This window comes from Schistocerca nitens, chromosome 6 (genome assembly GCF_023898315.1).
Source record: "Schistocerca nitens isolate TAMUIC-IGC-003100 chromosome 6, iqSchNite1.1, whole genome shotgun sequence".
Taxonomy (NCBI): domain Eukaryota; kingdom Metazoa; phylum Arthropoda; class Insecta; order Orthoptera; family Acrididae; genus Schistocerca; species Schistocerca nitens.
In genome coordinates this window covers 212199218-212213168 of record NC_064619.1, presented here as the reverse complement: position 1 = coordinate 212213168, position 13951 = coordinate 212199218, and the positions used below count along the sequence as shown (strand labels likewise).

The 13951-nt window shown below is 37.3% G+C and overlaps 1 protein-coding gene across 1 annotated transcript in view; it reads right to left on the bottom strand.

Annotated features, from left to right (window-relative positions):
• Positions 1-11401: 11401 nt before the first annotated feature.
• Positions 11402-13951, bottom strand: part of LOC126263285 (solute carrier family 12 member 4) — a 277199-nt gene continuing 274649 nt past the window's right edge. The window contains exon 20 of the mRNA XM_049960371.1: positions 11402-11701. Coding sequence (XP_049816328.1) covers positions 11449-11701 — 253 coding nt within the window. The 3' untranslated portion in view covers positions 11402-11448. The remainder of the gene's footprint in view (positions 11702-13951) is intronic.

Here is a 13951-nt window from a genome sequence, read left to right as displayed (position 1 = left end):
ACAAGTTAAATATGAACTGCCACAGTAGGCAGAAATGTTACAGGCTACAGATGGATGCACAGTCTAACCAAATTTGTATCTGATGAGATTTCAGATGTTCATGGTGTATTGATGGATTTCGAAGGCATGAAGTGTGTTGCACCTCTCTATTAATTTGTGTGAATGGCAAAACATAATTTTCTGTGGGATGCTGACAATTACTACAATTGGTTTTTATGAGTGTTTCAAGTAGAAACATGCCACGTTTATAGTAACTGTCCAAATGAGGAAAAAAAGGTTTTGCTTTTGTACACGTGCTGTAAATGACATATCCTCTTACATGCTAATCTCCTAAGTGCTGTATGCTGTTCATCTGCTACAAGCAGTGATTGAATAAAATGAAAATGCTTTTGCTTACTTGTCAATTGTCCACCAACTTGTTTATGTAGTAGCAAGCACCATTTTTACTATAGAATTTGGGGGGAACAGATTCTAATTTACAAACAAAAGCACCCATTATTAAGGGCAGATTCCAGTCTCTTCATAATCTCATTTTCAACACTTGTCTTCAACTGAATGCAAATGATTACAATACAATTTCAGCACTTCAACTACTTATTGTTGGATGCTTGTTAGTAGCATATAAATTATCACTTTCGATGGTACACCTGGTTCTGTCCTATTTCTATCATGCTTTTCTTACTGCAAAATGTTATTTACATTTTCAATGTTTGTTGTTAGAGCTTTCACTTTGTACTCACTTACAAACTGAATACTGTTCTCGTATGTGAAAAATAATAGGAGTAACTAGTCATTTTGTTTGACATTAAAGGGTGTATACATGGACAAGGAAAAAAAAATTCCTGGATTTTTCCTGGATCTACTTGTTAAAAATAGCCTTTTTCGGAGTGAAAATACAATTTCTCCATGTTAAGTGACAGTATACTTTCCCTCAGAACTGCAAAACTTATTAATCACTTGAATAGTAAAGGTTTTATACACAGGTGTAGAACTCCCAGCACTTTAAGAAATGAATCCAGTAAAAAATAACGTGTTTTGGAAAGATCAATGATGCCGCGCCGTGGTTATTGCTGTTCCTTGCGATTTTCGTAAGACAGGTGCAAAATGTGCATGCCTTCCTTATTTGAATGTAGCTTCACTTATTGGTATCTTATGCTAATGAAACTTAGCAGACATGTTTCTGCGATGTTCTAATGTTCTTGAATGGTGTGATGCCTTTGGAAACACACACCTTTATATAACAATACTTCACAAAACTGGCAATAGTATCTTATTTCACTTCTTTTATGATGTGCTGTGCAAACTCTGCAAGGTTGTGCTGAATGTTTCTTATTTCCACTTCCCACAATAGTCCAAATAGTATGTTCTTTAATGTTCCCTGACAATCGATCAGATAAATCCTTGGCAGGTGCTTGTCCTGTAGGATGGATACCTTCAGTTTCCTCCACAGTCACGGTGTCACCTTGTTGATCACTTGTCCTGGCTCTTGCAACTTCTTTTAGGAAAGTTACATTTTTTGTTTGTTTGTATATCTGGATTTAGGTTTCTATACACTTTGTATGCATTAAACAAAGCACAACCTAAACAAAACTACTTTCATTGTCCATTTATTGGTTTTCCACATTATCCCAAAATACAAGAGATACTGATCAGCTCTATCCATGCCTTTCATAAACGTATTGTACATCACAGTTTATTTCAGTTTCTGTAACCCCTCCTCCCCGTTTCAACTGTGGAGAAAACCATGAACTGTTGTTATCATTCTCACCTCCAATTTATCTTTCCATACCAGCAGCAAAATGTCACCTTGTCTTCAAAATAGTGTCTCCTTTCTTTAGAGGTTTGGCTTCTGTTTGTCAACACTGAGGGAGACCTCTATAGATTCGTGCTGTACCACAAACTCTTGGCAATAGTTGTACTGTTGCAATAATTGGCTTGATAAATGCGGCACCACATGCCAAGGTGAGGTGAAAGTACAGAGAGAATAGTGTGTTGAAGATTTTTTCCTTTCCCAGTGTATATTTCTAGATAGGAGATACATCCACTTACATTTTCACAAACCATATGAACAAGCAAACCAAATGTGATAAGATTTTTTAGGATTATATGCCCTGAAATGGAGCCACCCTCTCCATGGTATCACTGCTTCATAAAGAGAAAGCTCCTGTTCAGGTTGGTATATGGCCTGAAATTTATCTACGAGGTATTTCAGTACAGGTTCAGTTTTGCAGACTCTGTTTTCCTGACTATTCTGTAAATAATTGTCATTGAAATGCCACCATTTCCATATCTGCTCAAATCGATTTCTGCTCATCAGCTTGCCAAAAATCGGTATCTCTATTAGGGGATCTGTTGACCAATAGAGCTTTAAATAATCTTTTTTTTTTTATTTTCTGCAACAAGGTACTCATCCCCAGAAATTTTTTCAGTTCAACAGCAGTGATATTCACAAATTAGGAAGACTTGGGAGTTTCTTTATAATGGTTTTTGTGTTGTTCGAAAAACAAGTTTGATTGTGTCGATATTAGATCGAACAACTCATCCCCTAGAAATAATTCCACAGTGCTTATAATGCTGTTGATCTCACTGGGAAGTATTTGTACATCTGGAATTCCTCTATATGTTTCTAAAATAATGGTACTGTCCTTCTTCAGACAACTTTGACTGTCAAAACTTCATCATCTAAATCATTCACAATTATCTCACTTTTGGTTGATTATAGCCATGTTCTTTTCTTCTTCACTTCCATTACTACTATCAGTAACATCACCTGAATCCCTTGGAATATCAGAACGATTGTCTGCTAACAGTTCAGCAAGAATTTTGCTTTCCATTCAACTATTTTTGTGCCATACTGCACAAGGCAACAGCTACAGTACTGATTATTTCATGGTACTGATCATTGGCAGTAAAACGAAAGATAAAAATAAGTTCATATTCACAGCACTGAACTCTCCAGTTCAGATAGAAGATTTGTTGAATTTAAATAGCCACTGGCATGAGTAACGAGTCTCAGAAAATTTGCACAGAATGAAAAATGTACATTTATGTGATCCGTCAATAACAGTTGGACATGGAAACATGCAGATCTACGTGAGCTGTAGGCAGTGTGTTACATCTTTCAAGAAGTGCAGAGTAAGTAACGCTCTCACTGTCAGCAATCTAATAATAAAAATGCTGAAAATGTTTTTTTTTTTCTATTTTTAAGAAAATTGCTTGAAAATTAAGGTGTGTCTTATAGTCCATAAAATATGGTGGACTATGCATCCTTCCCTAGGGTCCAGAATAGAGTTTTTTATGCTCTAGTGAAAAAGTCTGAAACAGGTTGTAGTTGGGCATGAGGCAGGAAACTGAAAATTCCAAAATATTGAAACACAAAAGAATACTTCATTACCTATTCCTTCCACAATTTATCAGAATATTTGTACCCAGGAATGCAAACTCTGTGTAAATCCAGTCATTCCTTTATTCAGTTAAAGGATAACTTGATTCATTCCATATCACTGAAGGCTCCCATTGAAGTTAGGATTTACAGAGCATGATGTGAGAATGAATCAATGAGTATGAGCAGTTAACTGTTCTTAGTAATGAAGGGATGACATAAATTTTGGTTCGCACAAAGGCTCTTTGCCACAGAAGTCTAGCACTCTGTAAGAGGGATTTCAGTAAGAAGTTAAGCAACTCCTGAAAAGTACTGAAGCCAGAAAAGATTACCTAAAAAAAAACTAGGCAGATGGCCAGGCAGTGGTATAATAATTTTTACAGCTCTATATATGATGAGAATTAGAGTCAAGATTTCCATGTGTAGAGTGATTCTATAGATATCAGAAAAAACTAGCAAGAATGTCGGCAATAACAAAACAGACAACCATTCCTTCGACAGGTTAAGACTTCACACTGCATTACCATGAATTCACATTACATTTATATGACCAAAAATATGATTCAGTATGAAGTATTTGAACACAACCAAGAGAAAACAATCTTGTTGTTAACACAGAGATAACCATCACATAGCATCCTCATACCATATGAAACAAACTTCCAGTAATGCCCACCATAAATTTCTAGACTCTACAAGGGATACGGATGCAGGAAAACCTGAAATGGAACACACACATTACCTATAACAATAAAAAGTTAAGAACAATATGCTGCTGCTGCTGGTGTTGTTGTTGTTGTGGTCTTCAGTCTTAAGACTGGTTTGATGCAGCTCTCCCTGCTAGTCCATCCTGAGCAAACCTCTCCACATCTGTATAACTATTGCAGCCAACCTTCATTTGAAGCTGCTTACGATATTTGAGCCTTGACTTCCTCTAGAATTTTTACCTCCACACTTCCTTTCATTGCCAAATTGACAATTCCTTGACGCCCCAGGATGTGTTGTATCACTCAATCCCTTTTGTTTAGTTAGTTAAGTTGTGCCATAAATTTATTTTCTCCTCAACTTGATTCAGTACCTCTTCTTTGATCTAACCCACTAATCTTCAGCATTCTTCGATAGCACTACATTACAAAAGCTTCTACTGTCTTCATGTCTGAATCGCTTATCATCCACATTTCACTTTCACGAAAGGATACACACTCCAAACAAAAACCTTCAGAAAAGACTTGCTAACATTAAAATTTATATCTGATGTTAGGAAATTCCTTTTCTTTCAGTTATGCTCTTCTTGCTATTGATGTCTACATTTAATATCTTCTCTGTCACTATTATCAGTTATTTTGCTGTCCAAATAGAAAAATTGATCGACTAATTTTTGCGATCATCTCCTAATCTAATTTCCTCAGTATTGCCTGATTTCATTTGGCTACATTCTATTACCACTGTTTTACCTTTGTTGATGTTCATCTTATAATCTCTGTTTAAGACATTATCCCATTCTGCTCAACAGCTGTTCCTAATGCTTTGCTGTCTCTCACAGTTACAAAGTAACCAGCAAACCTCAAAGTTTTCACTTTTTCGCCCTGAACTTTAATTCCTGTTGCAAATTTCACCTCAGTCTCCTTCACAGCTTGCTCAAAGTATAGACTGAATAATATTGGGGAAAGGAAACAAACCCATCTCACTCCTTTTCCGACTATGACTTCCCTTTCATGTCCTTCAACTCTTAACTACTGCCTAGTTTCTGCACAAATGTACATAACTTTTTCATTCTCTGTATTTTATCTTTGGTACCTTCAAATATTTAAACAATGTTATCCAGTCAGTAATACCAAAAGCCTTTTCTAAATGTATTGAATTGAATTGAATTGAATTGAATTTTATTTGATCCTGTAAGATTACATTGTGTACAGTAAATATACGTGTAATATAGGACATGTCAAAGTATTAAAATTCTTTATCACTTATTTTCCTACACCTTTAGCTTACATTTTTACATCACTGATAATGAGTAACAATATATACAAATTTAATGGCATAAGTATTCTGCAACACTGTAAAACTCTTTTTCAATGAGATAGTCTTTAAGTTTCTTTGCAAAGTCATTGTGAAGTACACTATCTTGCAGGGTTTTGGGCAGACTTCTTAGTAGTCTTATACCAGAGTACTGGGGTCCTTTTTCTAGCATTGCCAGTCGGTGGGGTATGCTCCGTACTTCATTCTTCTTTCTTGTATTGTGGGTGTGTACACTAGCATTTGTAATCCAGTCCTCACTACCTTTTGTGATGTACATTATTGTTTTGTATATATACAACGATGAAAAAGTTAAGATACCTAAATTCTTGAAACAGTTTCTGCATGTTTCAGAGGTCTTTCTTCTTAAAATGGTCCTAATTGCTTTTTTTTGTAATGTGAACACTCGTTTTGTCTCTTGTTTGTTTGAGTTTCCCCACACAGTCACTCCATACTGTAAGTATGGTTCGAAAAGTCCATGATACACTGTACACAGAAATGAATTCCAGGTTAGCTTTCTTCAATGTATGTTTCTGGCTATATTGTAGGCTCAATATTGACTCATGTGTTCCTACATTTTCTGGAACTTAGACTGATCTTCCCCTTTGTAGGCTTTTACAAGTTTCTCCATTCTTCTGTAAATAATTTGTGTCGATATTTTGCAACCATGACCTATTAAACCGATAATTCAGTAGTACTCTCATGTGTCAGCACCTGCCTTCTTTGAAAATGGAATTATTACAGTCTTCCTGGATACTGAGGGTATTGAACACCAGGAGGAGTAATTTTGTCCTGGCTGGTTCTTCAAAGGAGCTCAATAATGCAGGGAGGATATCATCTATTCCCAGGACATTCTTTAAACTTATGCCTTTCAGTACTCTACAAAATTCTTGTCACTGTATCACAAATCCCATCTCATCTTCATGTACTTCATACTCATTTTCTATAAATTGTCCTCAGGTTTGTTTCCGTTATATAGAAATCCTACGTATTCTCTCTGGTTTTTTGGTGTAACTGAGTATTAGTTGAAATTCAGGCAGCAAGTACAAATAACAGCAAAACTTGCAGCACCCGAAGAAGACGGCTGGTTGGATCATCAAAATATTGTGCATAAAATGGTAACAACAACCTGGAAGAACATATATCTCTATACATTCATGTTACTTTTCAGCTTTACATTCTTTGCTTAGTACTGCTATCTGAGCTCTTGATGCTCATTTGTTGTTGTTGTGGTCTTCAGTCCTGAGACTGGTTTGTTGCAGCTCTCCATGCTACTCTATCCTGTGCAAGCTTCTTCATCTCCCAGTACCTATTGCAACCGACATCCTTCTGAATCTGCTTAGTGTATTCATCTCTTGGTCTCCCCCTACGATTTTTACCCTCCACGCTTTACATTACCTTTATTTGTTTTTGTGTTGATAACCCTTTACTGACCTGACCAGAACTCCTTTTCTCCCTGCCACTGAATTGTGCTAATCCCCATTATAAATTCATCCTACCTATTTCCTTTTTCAAATTTTCTAACATACTTACATGATTCCATACTCCAAACTGTAGAATGCTATGTGCTACACTATAAAAATACTTGCCAGCTGTACAACAAAGGAGATACATAAAAAAATGTACATTATTCCCAAGCAATGAGCCCATTATGAGATTTTCACTCTGCAGTGGAGTGCGTGCTGATATGAAACTTCCTGGCAGATTAAAGCTGTGTGCCGGACCGAGACTTGAACTCGGGACGTTTGCCTTTCGCAGGCAAGTGCTTTACCATCAGAGCTATCCAAGCATGACTCACGCCCTGTCCTCACAGCTTTACTTCTGCCAGTATCTCGTCTCCTGCCTTCCAAACTTCACAGAAGCTCTCCTGCGAACCTCGCAGAACTAGCACTCCTGAAAGAAAGGATATTGCGGAGACATGGCTTAGCCACAGCCTGGGGGATGTTTCCAGAATGAGATTTTCACTCTGCGGTGGAGTATGCGCTGATATGAAACTTCCTGGCAGATTAAAACTGTGTGCCGGACCGAGACTTGAAATCGGGACCGAGGGTCAGAATCTAACTCCATGATGGAAGGATTTATCTCTTCAGTCATTTCAAAATAAGAAATTAAAACAATGATCAATGCTCAACACAAAGCATTTGGTAATAGCTATTGCACAATTTCTTGCTGAGGTTGGCAGTTTCATAAATGATGAGGTAGTTCAAGCACAACCTCTACCAGTATTTGATGTAACTACAGTTCAGAACACCCACCACCTAAAACTGATACTTTAAACTGTGCACATTATACTCACTTTTAAAGCTTTAGGTAGTAGACAAACATTTGTGTTTCTTTGTTGCTGGATGCTCGGTACCACATATGAGTCTTATGTTGCATTTACCTTATACAGACTATTCAATTGCCCAACTGGCATAGCAACAAAGCACCGAGAACACTGATATGTCATTGCGTTTGTGCACCTCATGTGTTATTATGCACATTATTTTTCCAAATTGCGCTTCACCAGATGATGTGCAGTACTAGTAACTGGAAACTGGTTTCATTTTAGATATTTATATGCAGAAAATAAATTTACTTCAGATTGTCTCTGGTAAAATAGTTCATGTAGATACAATTTCTTATGAAACAGCACTTATTAGGTAACTTCATGTTTTAACGTTTTGATGCAGAATGCTCATCATTATTCATACTTATGGTAAATGCAAGTTATGTAGGACACTTAAGCATAACACAATCCACTCACACTGCAACGCAATGAGACTTCTGAATGAGAAAGTCACTTCATAGTCTTTCCTTGCACATGGCATTATTTTTACCTATTTTGTGTGACTCTACTGAAATGCTAATCATTTGCATATTGAAGAATGTTGTACATTTTACACCAACTTGACATTTCTTACATGCTCCAGCTTGGTGTTGTAATATTAATGGTCAGCAGTGTACTCCCTTAGGGTGCATAGATTCCTTTTCTACCCCAAACTACTACTTGATTCTGTGCTTGTGATTTTTATATTCTCCATGTTAATGGATTGCATTTTATTTAATGATAATAGTTAGTCCTGTTGCTCGTCTTTATATGAAGCAGAAATCCACATCAAGCTATATCCTTTGAATTCTCTCAATGAAATGTTCTTCAATCCATTTTATTTAAAATCTGCAAAGTTACATAACAGGCATCTTCCAAAAACATTTTGTTCAGATTTCTGAAAATGAACACACACTTAACAGTGGTGAGCATCATCAACTCTTACAACCACCTGTCTTGTTTCAATATTGTACATGTATCATTTAATCATTCAACAAGATCTCAATAGCTGCCCCATCAGTTAATTTGCTGAAACAACTTAAAAATATCTTCAGGTGCAGTCCACAACTTAACTCTTGTCCATGTCTTCAATCTATGTTCCTTTGATAAGCCTAACTTTTTACGAGCAGTCTTCCTCAGAAGCTCCTTTTAGCTTCTTGCCTCTTTGCTTTTTCTCCTTTGCTTCACATGGCTGTTTAGATCCTCAGACGAGAGATTTTATACATCTTACAGAATAATTAATAACCCTACATCCATAGACTTGTCTCTTAAGTTTTTCCCATTCTTTCTGTGCTGTTTGATTCTGTAAAGTAAAATGAAGTTCAAAATCAACTGCTTCATGGATACTTCTGAGTGGCTTGTATTGATACACAACATACCATTTGAGCCATTACAGTAGCAGGTCTTCAGGGAAACAATTTCAATATATTTGTGACATCAAGCTGAAAGGGACATAGGGTTAAAGTTTTACAACCTTTACTTGCAAACGCTGAAGTCAGTATAATTGCAGATATTCCAGGCAGGACAACACTGTGGGTTTTCTACTTTTTACTGGGATGTAAATGTGTTGCTTTTGGTTGTGCAAATTCCTGTTTGATACATGTTGCATAGAGGGCAGTACCTGTGCACAGTGCGGAGTCTGATTCATCCTGCATCAGTCTGTCAACAAACGGGGACATTCTGTGTTTGCTTCTGTGTGGACCAGGCAAGAAATGGAGTGCTATTCGGATGCACTGTGCTTACTGGGTGGGGGATGGAAGTGCTCAGGCTGCCCAATGTTTGTACATTCAGCAGTTTTTGAATTGTTGAGTGCCACATCCACATATATTTACTGTCATCCACAGGTTCCTACAAGAGACAGATTCAACTGACAAATGTTTTCCACTGGCACATTCTTGTAATGGCACATATGCATTCAAGGTCTACTTCAAAACCCAGTGTATTTATTTTATGCTACAGGTGTGCAGGCCTGATGGGCATGGTCATCAACACACAGGGCATACACCAGAGCTTGAAGAGAAGGCATTAGCATTTCTGAAAAATACACACTCAACAAGCTCCTGGTGTGTTGCACGGAAAATGGGTGTACATCATTCCACTATTTGACAGTTGTGGCATGAAAATGATTTGCACCTCTACTGCCTTCTGGAGGTCCACTTAATCCAGACGATTTTCCACATTGAATTGGATTATGCCCAACGGTTTCTGCAAAGGTGTAACATTTGATCACACTTCCCAAACCATATACTTTTCACAGATGACACATCCTTTACACCAGAGGGTACGTTCAACAGCCACAATCAACAACACATGAGGGCACGAGAAAATCCCACAGCACATTTGTTCATGATGACCAAGGTCGCTTCCCAGTCAAATTGGGCCAGCTTGGTAGGCAATAATCTGCTTGGTCCTTACATGTTCACCTGACAAACATAAACTTAATCTTTTTATGAGAAACTCTGTTAGAGTTGTTGGAACATGTTCTACTCATCATGTTACAGAAAATGTAGTATCAACATGATGGTGAACCTGTGCACTTTGCACATGCAGTGTGAATCCACTTGGATGAAATCTTTTGTGACAACTGGATAGGGCACAGTGGGCTGGTGGTATGGCCTGCACATACCTGATAGCATGCATTATGGTAGATTACGATGCAATTTCCACTTTGCCAGCAGTGTTTGAAAGAGTGCAATGGTACCTCCAGCGTCAATACGCTGCATGCATTCAAGCAGGAGGGCATAATTTTGGGCACTTTTTGTAACTGTTTTCAAATAAATGTTATAAAACTTCAGCCTGACTTATTTGCCTTGATGCCTTCAATAAATTGAAAATGTCCTGCAGATCTGCTACCATCACGGCTCGGGTGGCATGTTGTGTGTCTACACCTCTTGGCAACGCGACACTCTTCAATGACACCTGGTGCTGTACAATAAGGGATGAGGACCTCCATGAAAAATCACCAGATTTGTCACCAGTTTGGCAGCAGTATGAGTTTGGCATGTGTCAGTATGTAATGTTGGAATGGAAAAAATAGAGAATGGTTGAAAGAAGAAGATGAAAATTTCAGTACTTCTTTACTGCAACAACAATACATGTGGAATAGATAACACAGAGTAACATTTGTGATATTACCACCTAACCAGGAAATGAACAACGAAATGTTAAAAATAATTTGGTTTTCAATTGTTGGAAATGCCATTGTGGAACTCATACATTCTCTGAAGAAACTGCTGTACAGAATATCACTAATAAAGACAACTCTTGTTAAGTACAACACAGTTTGTGTTCTCAAAAGGCTGAGCATCCGAGAAAAGTACCAACACCTCTTTCTGAATCAGGACACTGCTCTTCTGGAAGTATACCACTTAAAAGAAAAGAAACAACATTCAAAAAGCATCATGCAATTTGCAGCCCTGCATGTGATTCAAATGACAAGAAAATATGCAGAGTATTTCTGTGACTGAAGTGAAGTCCTCTGTGGTAATCCACATGTCCACAGTTATAATATTACCATACGGTTTACACAAATATTTTCTACATGCCTAATAGCAACAGCTGTACTGAGGTTCAAATTTTTGATCAGTAAACAAGATACTTGATATTTAATTCAGTCTTTCTTTCATTAAATTTTTTGGAAACATATGGCAGAGTTAACTCTGGGTATATTTTGGATGATTTTTGCCAGTATATAGTTCTGTAACAAATACAGTCCATATGATATACCATCCTTCTTGTTTCTCTATAGAATACACAAAACAGCTACAAATTTATGATAATTTTGGGACAAATGATTAGAAAACAAACAAACTATGAGGTGGTCAAATAAATTAGTTATAAACTTAGAAAGGATACAGTTTGATTCTCTTTCTATTTTTGTGTCCCTTGGTGGACCTGGAAGATTAAGGATGACGAGCTGTGCATCATGAGACCTGTTGACGATTACTTCGTTCAATTTAACTGCTGTATGCATCCTCCGTACATTGCCTTCATCACTGTAAAAAGAAAGGAGGAAGAATGAAAAATGGGAAAAATATAGTATGTGCCAAACAGTCATAAATTTACCCCAATTTCAAGTAGTCACCTGAAAAAAATGGGCACTATGAAAAAAAAAACCACCTGTATGCTAAGACATGTGAAACAGAATCTGCCATCTACAAGCTCTAATTCTATGCAGTTTCCTTATTAGAGAAAAGAGGAAACACCAAGGATTCAGGAAAGAAAGATACAACAAAGTTTTCATCATAAGAGACACAAGAGACTCCCTGTCTGTCTTTACTGTGTTCAAGTCTTTTAATTTTTTCCCCTTAATCTTTCACCAAACACTTGTATTGTTAGAATGAATTGTGAATCCTCAGAAAGCAACAACAATAATAATAACACCAGTAAATAAACACTGTTTCTGAGAGATAATGTTACCCTAAATTCAGACCTAATTTCAGAATTTATGTATTGGTCTCACTTTCTCTCACAACAAGAATTCAAACTGCTAATTTCAAAAATTTTAGTACAAAAAGGAATCAAAAACAGTAAGATGGGAGTAACAAAAAGTAAAGAGTCATACCTATAAGTATTTCCTTCAAAATTTCTTGCAATACTATGATTTAGGAACTTTGTTTTGTAAGTACCATCACAGTTGAACAACACTGCAGAATTCCATTTGCTTTGATAACACTTTTCCATTTGTTAAATGTCCCATTGGAATCTTTCTCCATGTTGATCACTAATTATGTCAAGGTTATCCAGGAAGTCCAAATGATCCACTGAATGTTAGTGGAAGAGGTCATAACTAAGAAACTATAGACCACAATATTATGGTACATGTTTTTTAAAAGAAAAATGTCAGTATTATATTTTTTTCTGTGACTTGACAACCAAGGAAAGAAATGGATAAACATTACTGATACTTCAAAGAAACAGTACATGAGGCAAATTCTTTCCTTTCAAAAATTGTTGCTAGTAAAGAATGAAAGTGCTTTCTGTATGGACATACTACAAAACTAATGAGACCAGCAAAAGTGAAAGTTCTGAAATAGGGCATGATCATGAGAAATTTGAAGCCCAGGGCAGTTCCATTACTGTCTGTTAATACGTTGTTGCTCTGGTATAGTTCATCATACTGCTGGAGTTGGAAAGCAGTTCTGGGTGTGCAACTGAGTTCCAGCACTTCCAAACCTTCCATGTGCGCCAAGAGCTCCAGCTCCCCCCTTCCCTCTCTTTTGCTCTGTGATTGAAGTTTCACATGAAAGAAAAGAAGAAAGAATGTCATTCAAGCAACTGTTATATGCAGTTTGAAGTAGACTTCCTGAGAATCACACCAAAGTGCTCTTCAGATCTTTCACTCAAGTTGTTGAATTGATATCACACTGCACTACTCTAGATTGTTGAACTACAAAAGTTCCCATTATTCTTATACAATTTTCATCCTGTTCATATTGTCATCTTGAAGAGAATTTAGTATCTAGACAATTTAACAAGCTAGTCAGTAGGTACAGTCTCACAGAAACTATACAAACTGTATATTTGTTAATAATAGACAAAATGTCTTTTAAATGATCCAGTTGTAATTTTTAGAACACAAAAGGTGTTTCTTTTATTACTACACACATCAAAAAAAGTTTTGCATCACCCCAGTTCCCAGAACTACTGAGGATAGACGTTGGCTGTGGATATTGTATCACAGACACAGTCCCTTTGACTGTTCAGAGATGTCAACAAACCACCCAAAGATGTAAACAATCATGCATGAGCAGCACCTATTAGACAGAGGGGGTCCAACAGCCGCTCAGTTCCAGTTGTTCCAACCAGGAAGGAGGTACATGGCTCATGTTGTCTGTAGGTCAACAGTGCCTAGATTGTCAATACTGTGGCTCAATCACATCCACATTGTTACTTCATGCCAGGAATGGCTTTCAACAAGGGAAGCGTCCAGGCGTCTTGGAGTGAACCAAAGTGATGTTGTTCGGACATGAAGGAGATACAGAGAGATACGAATTGTCAATGACATGCTCAGGCCGCCTAAGGGCTACTACTGCAGTGGATGACCACCACTTACAGATTATGGCTCGGAGGAACCCTGACAGCAACGTCACCCTGTTGCATAATGCTTTTCGAGCAGCCACAGGATGTGCTACGACTCAAACAGTATGCAACAGGCTGTATGATGCGCAACTTCACTCTTGATGTCCAGGGTGAGGTCCATCTATGCAACCACGACACCATGCACTGCGGATAGATGGGCCCAA